The sequence below is a fragment of the Larus michahellis genome, chromosome 23 (genome assembly GCF_964199755.1).
Source record: "Larus michahellis chromosome 23, bLarMic1.1, whole genome shotgun sequence".
NCBI lineage: Eukaryota > Metazoa > Chordata > Aves > Charadriiformes > Laridae > Larus > Larus michahellis.
Window position 1 is genome coordinate 922,386 of NC_133918.1, and position 13,289 is coordinate 935,674.

General features: G+C 63.2%; 1 protein-coding gene across 10 annotated transcripts in view; it reads left to right on the forward strand.

The window, feature by feature from the left end:
* Nucleotides 1-13,289, forward strand: part of NFIC (nuclear factor I C) — a 46,431-nt gene that overhangs the window by 3,433 nt on the left and 29,709 nt on the right. The window contains exon 1 of one of the 10 annotated variants that reach the window (XM_074566048.1): nt 1,924-2,260. The exons of 6 other annotated variants lie outside the window; for them this stretch is intronic. In XM_074566048.1, the coding sequence (XP_074422149.1) occupies nt 2,231-2,260 (30 nt within the window). In that variant the 5' untranslated portion in view covers nt 1,924-2,230. Of the gene's footprint in view, nt 1-1,923; nt 2,261-13,289 lie in introns of those variants that run through there. 3 more of the 10 variants (XM_074566051.1, XM_074566046.1, XM_074566052.1) reach the window with 3 other exon arrangements.

A 13,289-nucleotide genomic window follows, 5' to 3' on the forward strand; every position in this document is an offset into this window, starting at 1 on the left:
TCCGCAACCCGCGGAGGGCTGGGATGGAGCTGAAAATGGCCGCTAAAAAAAGGGGCGGAGGAGGTTGGCGGCCGCACCGACTTGAACTTGGAAGTGACGGCCGGGGGGGTCGCGCTGCCCGCACCCTGGGGGGAACGGACGTGGAGGGGGGGGTGTCAAAAAAAAATCACTATATTCTATATAAGAATAAACCCAGCCACCCCCCCCCCCCCCCGCCGTGCGGGGCTGTTCGTGCTTCGCCTCCTGCCAGGCCACGGGGGGGGGGGAGGAGAGGAGTGTGTGTGTGAGCGCTGCGGCCCCCCCCGGGGTGGGGATTGCGGGGGGGGGGCAGTGAAGTTCGCACGGAGCCGGGCTGGTGCCGCCGGAGCGGGTTTTAATGGGGGGGGGGATAACCCCCACCCCCGTCGGGGATCGTCCTGCGGGTGCCGGCAAAAGTTGGGGAGTGACAATGCGGGGGGGGGGGGGGGGGGCGCTGCGCCGTTTTATCCTCCCCGGCGGCCCCGCACCGCGGCCAACCCGCCCCTGCGGGTCTTGGTTGGGGGGGGGGGGGGCCGCCATCCTGCGGGGCTGAAACTCACTTTCACAATTAGGAACTGGGGATTCCCTTTGTGCTTTTTTTTTTTTCCTGTTTTTTTTTTCTTTTCTTTTTTTTTCTTTTTTTCTTTTTCTTTTTTTCCTTCTTTTTTTTTTTTTTTCCCTCCTTCCCCCCCCCCCCGCCCCCCCCCGGCCTCGCGCGCTCTCTAATTAAGCTTGATTAGAGCCTGCAGAAGGGCTCGGTGGCGGCGGTGTTTTCTGGAGTGAGAACTTGCGGTTTGGAGTTTGCCGGGCGCGCAGGGCTCCGCTTTTTGTAATTATTATTATTATTATTATTATTATAATATTTCTTTTTTACCCCTTTCTCGTTCCCTCTTTGTGCGCTCGGGGCGGGCGGGGGACGGACACACACGCGGATGCGGGGCTCCCCCCCCCCACCCCGCACCCGCCGCCGCCGCCGCACCGGGGAAAAGCGGCGAGATGCTGCCGGTCGTTAAATAACACCGGGCGGGGGGGGGGGGGGCGAGAGACGACGCGCAAAAATAAGCGTTTCTCCGCGGGATGCGGCGGGAGGGAGTGCGGGGAGGGGGGGAAATCCCGCGTTGGGGTGCAGGCAGCTCCCCCCCCCCCCCCCCCCCCCCCAGCCGCTGCCCAGAAGTTGCACATGAATCTGCAGGGTTGGGGTTTTTTTTTTTTCCCTCTCTCCTCTGGCCGGATTAGTTCCGTTTATTTAAAAAAAAAAAAAATTAAAAAAAAATGAAAAAACCCGAAACAACAGAAAATGGGCGAGCTGGCCCGGCGCTGACCGGCTCGGGCCCCCCCCATTCCGTGTCGTCCCCCCCGCTCGCCCCTGCCCCGCAGCGCCTCGGCCCTGCGAGCCAAAGGGGGTTCCTACATCTTTAAATGGGATGTAATATTTTGGGATGGGCTTTTTTCATAACGTCACTTCATTCCTCGCTCCTTTTTTTTTTTTTTCCCCTCTTCTCTTTTTTTTTTCTCTCTCTCTCTCTTTTTCTTTTTTTTTTTTTTTTCATTTTCTCATTCTTTCTTTTTCCTCCCTCTCTCCGCTGCCCCTGGCTCGGATGGAGCCGCTTCCCCTCTAACTTCCCCGCCACCCCTGCCTGCAGGCTGGGTGCGTACCCCCCCCCGAACCCCCCCCCCCACCCCCCCCCCCACCGCAACCTTGGGGCGAAGATGAGCTTTTTGCCTTTTTAACCACCAACCCCCCCCAACCCCCTCAACAAACAACAACCGAAAAAAAAAAAAAAGAAAAAAAAAAAAAAAGAAAAGCGCTTTATTTTCAAGCCGGGAGGGCGGGCGGGGAGAGAGGAATTTTTAATTTTTTTGTGAATTTTTTAATTTTTTTTTTTTTTTTTTTTTTTTGAGGGGGAGCGGGGGGTTGGAAGTTGGACCCTTTTTATTTCCTCCTCGGCCCCCCTCCCGCGGGGCCGTCCCCCCTTGCCCCGTTGCCCCCCCCCCCCCCCTCCTCCTCCTCCTCCTCCTCCTCCTCCTCCTCCTCCTCACCCTCACCCCCCCCCCCTCACCCCCCCCCACCCCCCCCCGGGCCCCGCAGAGCCGCTCCGGAGGAGAGAGAGAGAAAAAACGCCCGGACTGCTCCAGCCTCCGAAATGACTCAGTAACTTTTACGCCTGGAGTCTCAGCCCTGCAATTAGCCACTTTCCCAGCGCGGCTCGGGATGTATTCGTCTCCTCTCTGCCTGACCCAGGTAACCGGTCTCCCCCCCCCCACCCCCCTACACCCCCCCCCCATCCCGCCCTTCTCCCTTACTCCATCTTCCCCCCCCCCTCACCCCCCCACCCCGTTATTCCCCCCCTTTCGCCGCAACAGACTTTTTTTTTTTTTTCTCTCCTTTCCAGCCGCAACGCAACCCCCCCCCCCCCAAAAAAAATAACTCCACAACCCCCCCCCCCCCCAAAATTAGGAAAATTTTAAAAAGAAAGAAAAAGCAATTTCCACCCCCCCACCGGACAAAAATAATCATAACAGGGAAAGGGCGGGTTGGGGCCGGTGCGGGGCTGCTCAGAGGAGCCGCGTTTCCCTCTTGTCGTCGTCGTCGTCGTCCCCCCCCCGCCTTTTTTAGGGTGTTTTGGTTTTTTTTTTTTTTTTAGGGGGTGTTTCTGGGGCTTTTGGGGGTTTTTCTGCCTCCACTTTCACTTGGGGCACGGGGGGGGGGGGAAGGTTGCGCTGTGGTTTGGGGTTTATTTTGGTTTTTGTTTTTTTTTTTTTTGTTTTTTCTTTTTTTTTGCTGCGCCCGGCGGTGGGTGGTGCTGGCTTTGGGGACAGGGTGGGGGGGACACGGTGGGACACGGCGCGGGGTGGGGGGTGTCCCCGCTCGGGTTCAGCAAGGGTTGGGGGGGTCTCGGCGCTGCAGGTTCGGCCTTGGCTGCGCCGTCTTTTGCGTAGCGTGAAACTTTTTCCTTCCCCCCCCCCCCCCCCCCCCCCCCCGCCATCCTCCCACCCCCCTGCAGCCCGGCTGCACATGGTGGGGTGCAATGAGTTGGTGGGGGGGGTGGCACAATGCTTTTTCTTCCAAATCCTCTAAGTTTGGGACAATTTGCAAACGGCTGCGCCATGCCGCGCTGGCAGGCAAGAGGGCGTGGAGGGGGGGGGGGGGTTGTGGTGGGGGGGTCGTGGATGGCAAGACGTGGAAAGTGGGGTGGGGGGTAACCACCTCTGTCAGTGGGGTGAGGGGCGATGCTGGGGTGTCGTGTGTGTCCCCCCCCCAGGTCTGCGTGTCGCCGTGTGCGTGGGGACGCTGGTGTTACCCCAGGCCACGCCGACGTGGCCCGGTGGCCGTGCCAGGGCCCGTGGTGCGGGCAAAGAGGGGGGGGACGACACTTCGGGGACCCCCACCTCCCCCCCCCTTTGCCCGCACCACAACCGCTGCGGCTCTGCCTTTGCTCTGTCCTTATTGATCGCTGATATTTATTTAATTATTGAGCAGGCAGCTTCGCCCCCCCGCCTCCCCGCTCGTAACCTCTTCCCTGCTGGCTGCCCGCTCCCAATCCGGCCTCGTGCTGCACCCCACGAGGGCTTGGCTTTTTTTGTGGGGGGGGTGGCGTAGGGGGTGAGGGGGGGGTTGCTGCTGCCGCCGCTGGACCCCCGTGTCGGCGATTCCCATGTGGGATCCCATCCCTTGTGCCGGAGCTGGGGGCAGGATCGGGCCCCACCTCGGAGATTTGCACCCTGCGGGAGTTCGTGTGTGTGGGGGGTGGTGGTGTCCCTTCATGGCGGCACCTGCATCGTGGTGGGGGGCAGCAGGGGGGGGGTCCGGCCTCGTCTCTGGCGCTCCGTGGGTGCGGTGACGGCGCGGGCACCGACCTGGGCAGGGGTGGGCAGCGCCGGGGCTGCTGGAATGACCCCGGGGATGGTGCTCCCCGTCGTGTGGTTGACTTGGCAAAGGGCACACCTCAGTCGGGCTTTTTTTCTTCTCTATTTTCTTTTCGCTATTCTCTTTTCTCTTTCCTCTTTTCTCGTCTCTTCTTTTTTTTTTCTATTTTACTTTTCTTTTTTCTGTTTTACTTTTCCTTTTTCTATTTTACTTTTCTCTATTTCACTTTCCCTTTTTCTATTTTACTTTTCTTTTTTCTATTTAAATTTTCTTTTTTCTATTGTAATTTTTTTATTTTTCTTTTTTCTATTGTCCTTTTCTTTTTTCTCTTTTACTTTTGAGTTTTTTTTCTATTTTACTTTTCTTTCTGTTTTACTTTACTTTTTTCTATTTTACTTTTTTCTATTTTACTTTTTTCTATTTTACTTTTTTCTATTTTACTTTTTTCTATTTTACTTTTTTCTATTTTACTTTTTTCTATTTTACTTTTTTCTATTTTACTTTTTCCTATTTTACTTTTTCCTATTTTACTTTTTCCTATTTTACTTTTTTCTATTTTACTTTTTTCTATTTTACTTTTTTCTATTTTACTTTTTTTTCTATTTTACTTTTTTTCTATTTTACTTTTTTTCTATTTTACTTTTTTTCTATTTTACTTTTTTTCTATTTTACTTTTTTTCTATTTTACTTTTTTTCTATTTTACTTTTTTTCTATTTTACTTTTTTCCTATTTTACTTTTTTCCTATTTTACTTTTTTCCTATTTTACTTTTTTCCTATTTTACTTTTTTCCTATTTTACTTTTTTCCTATTTTACTCTCCCTTTCTTTCCCTTTCTGTCCCTTTCCCACCCTGACCGTATCCTTCCCGGGGGTCCCGCCACCTCTCCACTGTCCCAGTCTCCAACTGGTGCTGGTTTGGCAGGGCCTGTTGTTGCCAGCTACCAGCGTTGCTCTGATGTGGGCAGCCGCGCGGTCGCAGGCTGGGCCGGGGCTGGCAGTAGCCGTTTGGCTCCCAAACCCGCGCTGTTCCCAACGCTTCGCCCGGCTGACGGGGGGGAGCTGGTTTTTCCTCGGCGGATCCCAGCCTCCGCCTCGCCGCCTTCGCGCGGGGAAGGCTCCGGTTTCCCCACCACCACCACCCTTGCCCTGGCGTAGCCTTAGCTGCGATCCAGCCCGGCTCGGCTGGGATCAGACGTCGTCTGCACCTACCGGATCCGGCCCCCCCAGCGCTCCCCCCGCCGCCAGCCGTGCCGTTCCCATCCCACCCGCGCGGCGGGGAGGCTCGCCCGGCCTCGGGAGCCGCGGATGGTGATGTGGATACATTGGAACGTGCGCGGGAGCCGCCCTGCCTCTGCCTTCGCGCATCTCCCCGCCGCCATCGCCACTGCCAGCCCCTCGAGCCCCGCATGGCCACTCGGCCCTCGGCTACCGCTCGGGCAGCCGCCCTTCCCGGCCGGAGCTGGTCCGAGCTGGGGCTTGGCAGCCCAAAATAGCCCTGGCAAAAGGCATCGTCTGCCACACGCTCCTGGCCGGGGCCTCGGCAAGGGGGGTGACTTTGTGCCCTCCTCAGCTCTCTGTCCCTGCCTGGGGACTTTCTCCCACTCCCCCTGTCCCCCCCTCGGGGCCAGGCCGGGAAGTCAGGAGGAAGCTGCCCGGATTAGCAGGGAAGCGGCACCGGCACCACCGCCACGCAGGAGGCCTCACCCTGCACATGGGGAAGGGGGTGGGGGGGGCTCCGGCTGCCAGGACCCCGAAATAACCCCGGCGCTGAGCACCCGCCGCTGGCCCTGCGCGGGTGTCCGTCAGGCGCCAGCGGTGTTTGTGGAGCCGCAACAGTTATCCCCGGCTCCTGGGTCTGCAACGGGCTTGGGGTGGGGAGGATTTGGGGTGCTCCAGCGGGGGTGGGGGGGGGGACACGTGTAAATTTTATGACCGTCGGTGTTCCTGCAAACCTCTGGCTCGCCTCTGGCAGTCGCCCCGGCGTTCCCTGAGCCCACACCCTGGTACCCGTCGGCAGGGAGCGAGGTGAGGTGGGAGCCAGGCGTCTCGCTGGGGTCCATCCAGAGACCCTCTCCCCGGCCCCACGGGTTTGCTGGGGCCTGGGGGAGGGACGAGGGTCTCCAGCCGGACCCCGGCAGGACGCCCGGCTCCCACCGCTTTCCTCAGGTGCATCCTCGGAGCCTGGTTTCGATGCAGAAGCGATGCAGACTGAGAGCCGGCAGCCGGGCAACAAGCCCTGCGCGTGCTGTAGCCGGCAGCACCGGTCCCGGGGGCACCAGGGAGCAGCGCGGCCCGGCTGGCCTGGCACAGACCTCCGCACCGGCGAGTGCCGGCAGCACCCGTGGAAACGGGCACGCCACAGTGCCCGGGGGACGCAGCCGGGCTGTAAGAGGTGTTGCGGCCACGTGGCCCGGTCGCCGCCGTGGGGAGCCGAGGGGGATCTCGCCTCTCCCCGGCCACCACCGGTCGGCTCTGCAGGTCACCCTGCTGCCACCGCCGGCGGGGGCATGTGGCCGTAGCGGGGAGCTGCCTGCCCGGCACATCCCACCGGGGCATCCTTTGGCAAGCCACCTTCCCAAAACCCCCGCGGCTTTGCGGCGAGAGAGGGGAGCGCCGGTGCTCACCCCCTCCACCAGTAGCTCCGGCGAACTGGTTTCCAGCGGGGAGCTCAGATCGGCTGCCAAAGGATGGGAGCAGCAAGCCGGGCACAGCGGGGGGAGAGAGGGAAGGTTGCAACACACTTTCAATTCTCCCATCTGCTGAGTATTGTTTGAGAAAAACAATGAGGCCGTTCTTTAAATGCAACCTTCGGGAGATCCTTGCTTTCCCCGCGAGGCGCCTACCGCGCCGTGCCCGCCTGCCCCGGCCAGCCCAGCCCTGCCCTGCCACGCGCGCCGGCACCGAGGACCCTGCCGCTTCTGCCCCTTGTCATCTTAAATCCTCGCCCGGGAATAATAGAGCCTGTTTTAAGCGTGGTCTGTGAAGCCGGATCGGGGGGCTGGGGTGGGCACGGCGAGTGGCGGGCAGGGTAAGCCCTGCGGCAGGAGAGACGCCATCGGTGAGAGCCGCTGGCCGGGTGGCCGGCCCTCGCGCTGCGCCACTCTCCACCGCATCACCTTGAACTTGCCGGGGCCTCGCGCGATAAATCAGCCGCCCTCCTCCAGCGCGCCAATAATTCACCTTCCCGGGCAGCTCTGCCCCTGCCGAGTGCTTCCCTCCCTGCCTGCGCTTCCCTCCGGACCGGGGCAGGGAGCAAACCCGCCGCGTGCCCAACGCTGCGAGCGTGCGTGGGCGCTTGCGGCTCGCTGAACAAAGCCCGGCTCGCTGCCCGGCTATCTCGAAGCAAGCAGGGAATAGCTCTCTTTGGTGATTTTTTTATCCCCTCACGCCCGAGCGGGCTGGGGACGGATGCTGGGAGCCATAGCCTGATCCTGCTTTGACCCGGCGTTTTTTCCCCCTCTGGCTGCAGCGTGGCCGGTGCGGCAGGGTGTGCACGGGGCTGTGCCGGCGCGGCGAGGCTCGGTGGGCAGAGGAGCCGTGCCCAGGGCCTGCCCAGCTGGCCACGCTCCACTTGGAGCATGTGAAAGGTGTCTCCCCAGGGTAGTGCTGGCACAGAGAGCTCAGGGATCCCGGGGGAAAACTGCCACGGTGGCGGCAAGAGATTCATCCCGGCCCGGGGGAGGGCCTGGAGGTGGGTTTGGCATCCAGAGGGAAAGGGGGGGACAGTGTCCCCTGCCTCTGGGGGTGATGGAGGCCGAGGATGGTCCCCAGTACAGGGATGGTTTGCCCTGCCCACTTGCCCGCTGTCCTTGCCCAGTGCTGCCGGTGCCAGCCTTCCCCATGCCTGGCCCCAGCCGTGTCCCCGTAGCCCAAGGGGTGCCCATTGTCGTCGTGTCCCCCCCCCCCGCCCTGCCGTCACTCCTGGCATGGCTGCACCTGTCCTAGGGACGAGCCAAGCCCTGGATGGCCGGGATGGGGACGGTGGCGGTGATGGAGAGCACCCCCGGGGTCCCTTGCTAGAGGGGCAGAAGGAGGGCTGGGGGGGGGAAGAAGGCAAAATATCTCCCTGCGATGCTGGCTCGCTGCCCGCCGCCCCCAGCCGTGCTGTGGCTCTTCCTGCGCAAGGATGGCGATGCCGGCGCTGAGCACCGCCGAGGGGGCTGAGCGCTTATGGGAGGGGGCCGGCGGGGCTGGGGGAGGGAGGGTTCCCGTTTCCCCCAGTCCCTGCAGCTGGGCCGGGGGGGTGCAGGCAGGGCCTGGGGGTGGCAGGGGTGTGATCCGCTCCTCGGAGACCCGTGGGGCGGGGATTTCTCCCGCGGCACCTCGGGGTGTGCCGGGCAGGTCGGGGCAGCGCGGCGAAGGCGATGGGGAGCGGCCGGGGCATCGATGGTTGGCTCAGCCCTGCCCGGTCGGGCCAGCACCACGTGGCATCACCGGTGACAGCCCCACGGCACGGCTGGGGGCTGCTGGGCCCGAGAGGGGCACAGCCTTGCGGGGGGGGGCAGAGGTGCCCAGTACCAAACCCTGGTGGGTTTTGGGTATCAAAGCGCCTTTGGAGGCTTTGGATGCACCAAATCGGCAAAAGCAAGAGCCTGAGCTCAGCCTCCCGCCCCTGCCCTGCCCAGCTGGGAACCCTGAGACAATGTCACCCTCGGGGAGGGGACGCAGCCCCCCGGAGATGTACCAGCTGCCGGGTGGGGATGCACAGGGTCCCCCGCGGGCATCCCGGGGCCTGGCTCGCACCCGGGCGGGCGGGCGGCTGGGCTCGCCATCCGTCACGTCGGCCCTGGGCAGGCATCCCCCGCAGCCGCGCCGCGCTGTGCCAGCTTGGCCGGGACCCAACGCCCTGCGCCGGCCGCCAAGGCCCGGCGCTTCCCAAGTCCTGGAGAGGAGCTGGGAAAGGATCCCGTGGCCCAGGTGCGGCAGCGCTCACGCGCCGGGGGACCCGCGGGCCAGTCCCTGCCAAGGATTGATTTCTCGGTTAACTCGCTGCTGCTTTAAAAGCGCATTAATCCTCCCTTCCCCGGCCGGCAGCCAGCTCTAATCAGCATTTTGGGCAAAATCCCCAGGTCTGGGCTTCAGGCTGCCCGCCGTGGGCATCACCCTCCCAGGCAGCGCCGCCGCTCCAGGAGGGGCCGCAGCACCCTTGGGCAGCGCTGCCTGGCACGGGAATGCCAGGATCAGGCCCTCCTGCTGACCCCCTCTTCCCTGGGAGTTTGTTCGAGTCCGTGGCCAGGTGGATTTCTTAAAAGACGGGGGGTTTTATCTTGTTTTTTAAGAAGGCTTTGCTCTCCTTGCTAAGGGCCCCTGCATTCCCTTCGCGGGGAAACGGTATTTGACCGGCTGTTGTCCAAAAAAAACCCCCAACATGTTTCTGATCACGAAAAACCAAGAAATATTTTTGCTTTCAAAGGAAAAGAAGGGGAAAAAAAAAACCAACCAAAAAAGCCGGAGAGAGAAATGTTGATTTTCCATCCAGACGTTTCCCCTCTCCCCGAACCAGCCCCGAAACGAGAGGCGCCCGCCATTCCCTCCTCGCCCAAGGACGCCATCCCCCGTGGGGGCACAGTCCTGCCGGGGACACACTGGATGCCACTCGGGAGTCATCCGGGCACCGGTGGTGAGGGTGATGGCGGTGCCAAGCGTGCGCCCTGCTCTCTGCTCAGGTCTCCCTTTGCCGGCTGCTCCCACCTTGTAGCAGGCACGGCAGGCTGCCGGGGAGGACGGAGAGCGCCGGTGACCTGGCTGTCCCCAGAGAGCCACCCGTCATGCTGGTTGCTGCAGAGCTCCCCGCCGCCAGCCCGCCTTGCCCTGGTACAATGGGGCTGCTTCGTCCCACCGTTGCCTGGCAGGAGCTGGGACGTGCCGGATCCTGCGCCCCATCCCCTCCCGCCGTCCCCTGGCTCCTGCCCGGCGATTCGGGAAAGCGAGACGGCGCGGGCTGTAATGTGACCCCCGCCGCGCTGCGCCGCAAAATCTCCTTTAGTAACCTGTGCGCCAGGACAGGCGAGCGGCGCGGCGTGAATACCAATGAAGCGGCGCTGGCGAAAAGTGCAGAGTAAAGGGTTTTTGATGGAAATGGCATCGCATGAGAAAGAGAGTGAGCGGGAGCGCGCGCAAGCGAGCGCCCCGGGCCTGCGCCTGCCCGCCAGCCGATGCCGCGCGCATGGGCACGCGCATGGGTGCGCACGTGCGGCCCGGGAGGTTGGGGGCCACGAGCAATGGGGCAGCGGGGTGCTGAGGCCGTGCCGCCCCGGCGAGCGTGAGGGCGGTGGGATGCGGGCGAGCGAGCGGAGGGGGCGGCCAAGGGACGGTTTGAGGGGACGCGTGGCCGGAGGGCTGCCACGGGCAGCACGTCCGCAGGGGCCGAGGCGCATCCCGCGACGCAGCACGGCTCCGGCCGCCATCTGGCTTCAGGGAACCGCTCCTCTGGCCCGGCGAAGCGCGCCGCTGATCAAAGGCGCGGGCGGGGAGGGAGCGGGCCTGTGCGAGCAGCGCCCCTGGCCACGCGCCACCCCACCTTCCCACTCCGCTCCCCCGGGAGTTTGTTAAACAAATTTCTCTAATTGCACAAGCCGAGGAGTTTGTCGGAGAAAAAAAGCCGGGGAAATTCCCCTCCTCTGGGCCACCCCTTCCCCACTGCCCCCGGGGGACAGCCGGCGCAGAGCGAGCAGGTCCCTCCCCGTGCCCCCCCGCCCCCCACCCCGGGCTCTGCGGGAGGCTGCGACCCCGACGCCTGCGGGGCGCAGCTGCGGGGTGTCCTCAGGTCACCCCTGCCCGCGCGGGGACATCCCCTGCTCGACCTCCTTGGAGCCAGGTCACCCATGTCCCCCCTCATCCAGCCCCTGAGGTCAGACGCCGTCACCTAACGCGGTGACACCCAGCACCGCCGTCTGCCCTTGCCGGCTGGCGTTCTCCATCGCTTGGCTGAGCCCCCCCTCTGGAAACGGCCTTTGTGAGCCGCCCGTGGGCAGCCCCTGACACCGAATCCCGTCGGATTAGCGAGCGTATGGGATAAAAGCCTCGGCTTGGCGGCGGCTCTTTAACCGGGTGGGGGCTGTGGCGGCGGCCCTGCCAAGAAGGGAGGATGCGCGGCCGGGCGCCTGCCCCGGCTCCCGCTGAGGTCATGGCTATAGATAGCCCGGGAGGGTGCAGGGCCGAGGACAGGGTCCATGCGCGCCCTCGCCAGCGGCACCAGGAGCCCCGCAGGCACCCACTGCCTTGGGGGGAGGCAGTGCCGGGGCTCCAGGGGTTGCTGGCAGCAGTGTGGGGGGGGGGTTGGCTGGGCCACCGGTTGTCGCCAGGTGACAAATTAGTGCTGCAGGCTGTGACCTTGCACCTGCAGGGACACGGTGCCACCAGCGTGCCCAGCCCCACTGAGCATCGCCCAGCGCTGCCGTCCGCTTTCCGTGTCCGTCTGGGGTCTGTGGCCAACGCGGTGACCGGGGAGATGCGGGGGGAGCTTTCGCTCTTGTTTCCCACCACATTTTCTTCCTCTGCCGCTCTGGGGCGAAAGCTGAGCTGGGGCGTCCCCACCGCCGGGGTTTACCCATGGGTGCAAAGAAGCTGCTGGGGTGGGGAACCGGGGTTTGCCCCCTCCAGCCGCCTGGTCTCGGTGCAGCTCAGCTCCCCACAAAGGTGGGCGCGTCCCCGGGGTGCCCCCCCCACCCCAGCCCCGTAGGGCCCTGGAGCCGCCAGGGTGGCTGGGGAAGGCGTTGTTGATGAGGGCACTAAAAATAGAGTGGGACTGGGATCTTAATGGGACTTTGTGGGAAACCTGGAAACATTTTCTCATCCCCGTAAATGAGTCCAGATGCATTAGCGATGACTGCATCGCATCCTGAGGTACCGCCGGAGGGAACCGGGACGCGCTCGCCAGCCTCTTCGCCTTGTGGTGGTGAATTGGTTGGAGAGGGGAGTTGCCGGCAGCAGCGCCGGGGCCGAGCCGCGGCCACGCCGTGTCCTGTGTGGGGACGGCGACAGGAGCCAGCCCGAGCTCACCCGGCATCGCCGCAGTGAGGACCCTGCCCGCTCAGCCAGTCCCATCCGGGGTTTCTGTGCCCGGCACCCATGGGTGCGCACGTGGGCGCTTGCGGCTCTACGTGTAGCGGGGAGCGTGCATGGGCTGGTAACGGTACTGTGGCCCCCAAACCTTGGGGCTTTCCGAAGCCCCCCAGGGCCTGAGGCAAGCAGTGGGGGGGGGTGAGGTGACACGGAGGTGACATGGAGGCCCCCGGTCCCAGGGCAAGCAGTGCTGGCAGCACTGCATCCCGCTGGCACCCTGGTGCCTCCTGTCGATGCGCCGAGCTGGCAGGATCCGGCCTGAGGGGGGTTTTCCTTCTGCTCCGCCGTGGAGCCGGTGGCCAGGGTATTGGCTCCCGGAGTGCTCGGCCCCACTCAGGGACCTTGGACTCCCCCAGGGGATGGCTCAGGGCCAGCCTGGGCAAGTGGCCCAGGGCGGGTGGCTGGTGGACTCCACGTCACGAGGCAGGTTGGCACGGCCATCTCCGCGGTATGGCAGTGTCACTTAGCGGTTACAGCAGTGGCCTGGGAAGCAAGGACAGTCCCACCCCGTGCCTCAGTTTACCTCCAGGTGGGTGCAGCACCTGACACGGCAGAGGGGCCGTTGCCCCCTGCCGCGGCCCTGGGTGCTGAGTTGTCCTGCGAGGGGACAAGGGGACCAGCCACAGCCACCAGCCTCCGCACCGGGCACCGCCGGAACCCAGCGTCCCAAACAAAGTCCCTTTGTCCGGGCCGGCCCCCACTCCTGCTGCTTGGGAGGCGTCCAAAACCCTCCCGAAATAGGACCCGGCTGGGCTCAGCCTTTGAATCTCCCCAGGAAGGCTCCGCCGAGCTGCCGAAAGCGGAGGAACCCCACTCCCCCCCCCCCAGTTAAAGCAGTCCTGTCCTTCAGCGCTCAGGGCAGTGGTGACCCTTTGGGGACACCCTCATCCCCCTTTGCTCTCTTGCCGCCCCGTGCCTCAGTTTCCCCATGCCTAGACGGAGGGTCCTGGCAGGGTGTCCCCAACCCACCAGGGAGCCCGTAAGATGCCGGAGCGGAGGCTGAGCCGCGGCCATGTCCGTGCTGCAGCGAAGGCGACGGGGCTGCGGGGGGGGGGCCGTGAACTCTTCACCGCCAGGGCCCCGGGGGCGGCCGATCCTCCCGCAAGGTCGCCGGCTCCTCGGCGAAAGGCCGGGGCTATTTTTAACTGGTGACTTGCTCCAACCCGCCAGGGATTGGATTTGCAGCAGGGTGAGCACCGCCACCCCATCGTGGCGCTCCCCGTCATGGGGCGCAGAGACACCCCCGGGTGCCATCTTTCCTCCTCCCCGTGGGCATCCCCTGGAGGGAGTCGGGGACCCCTCTCTGCACCCCCACACCTTAATGGTGCATGTTGGCAG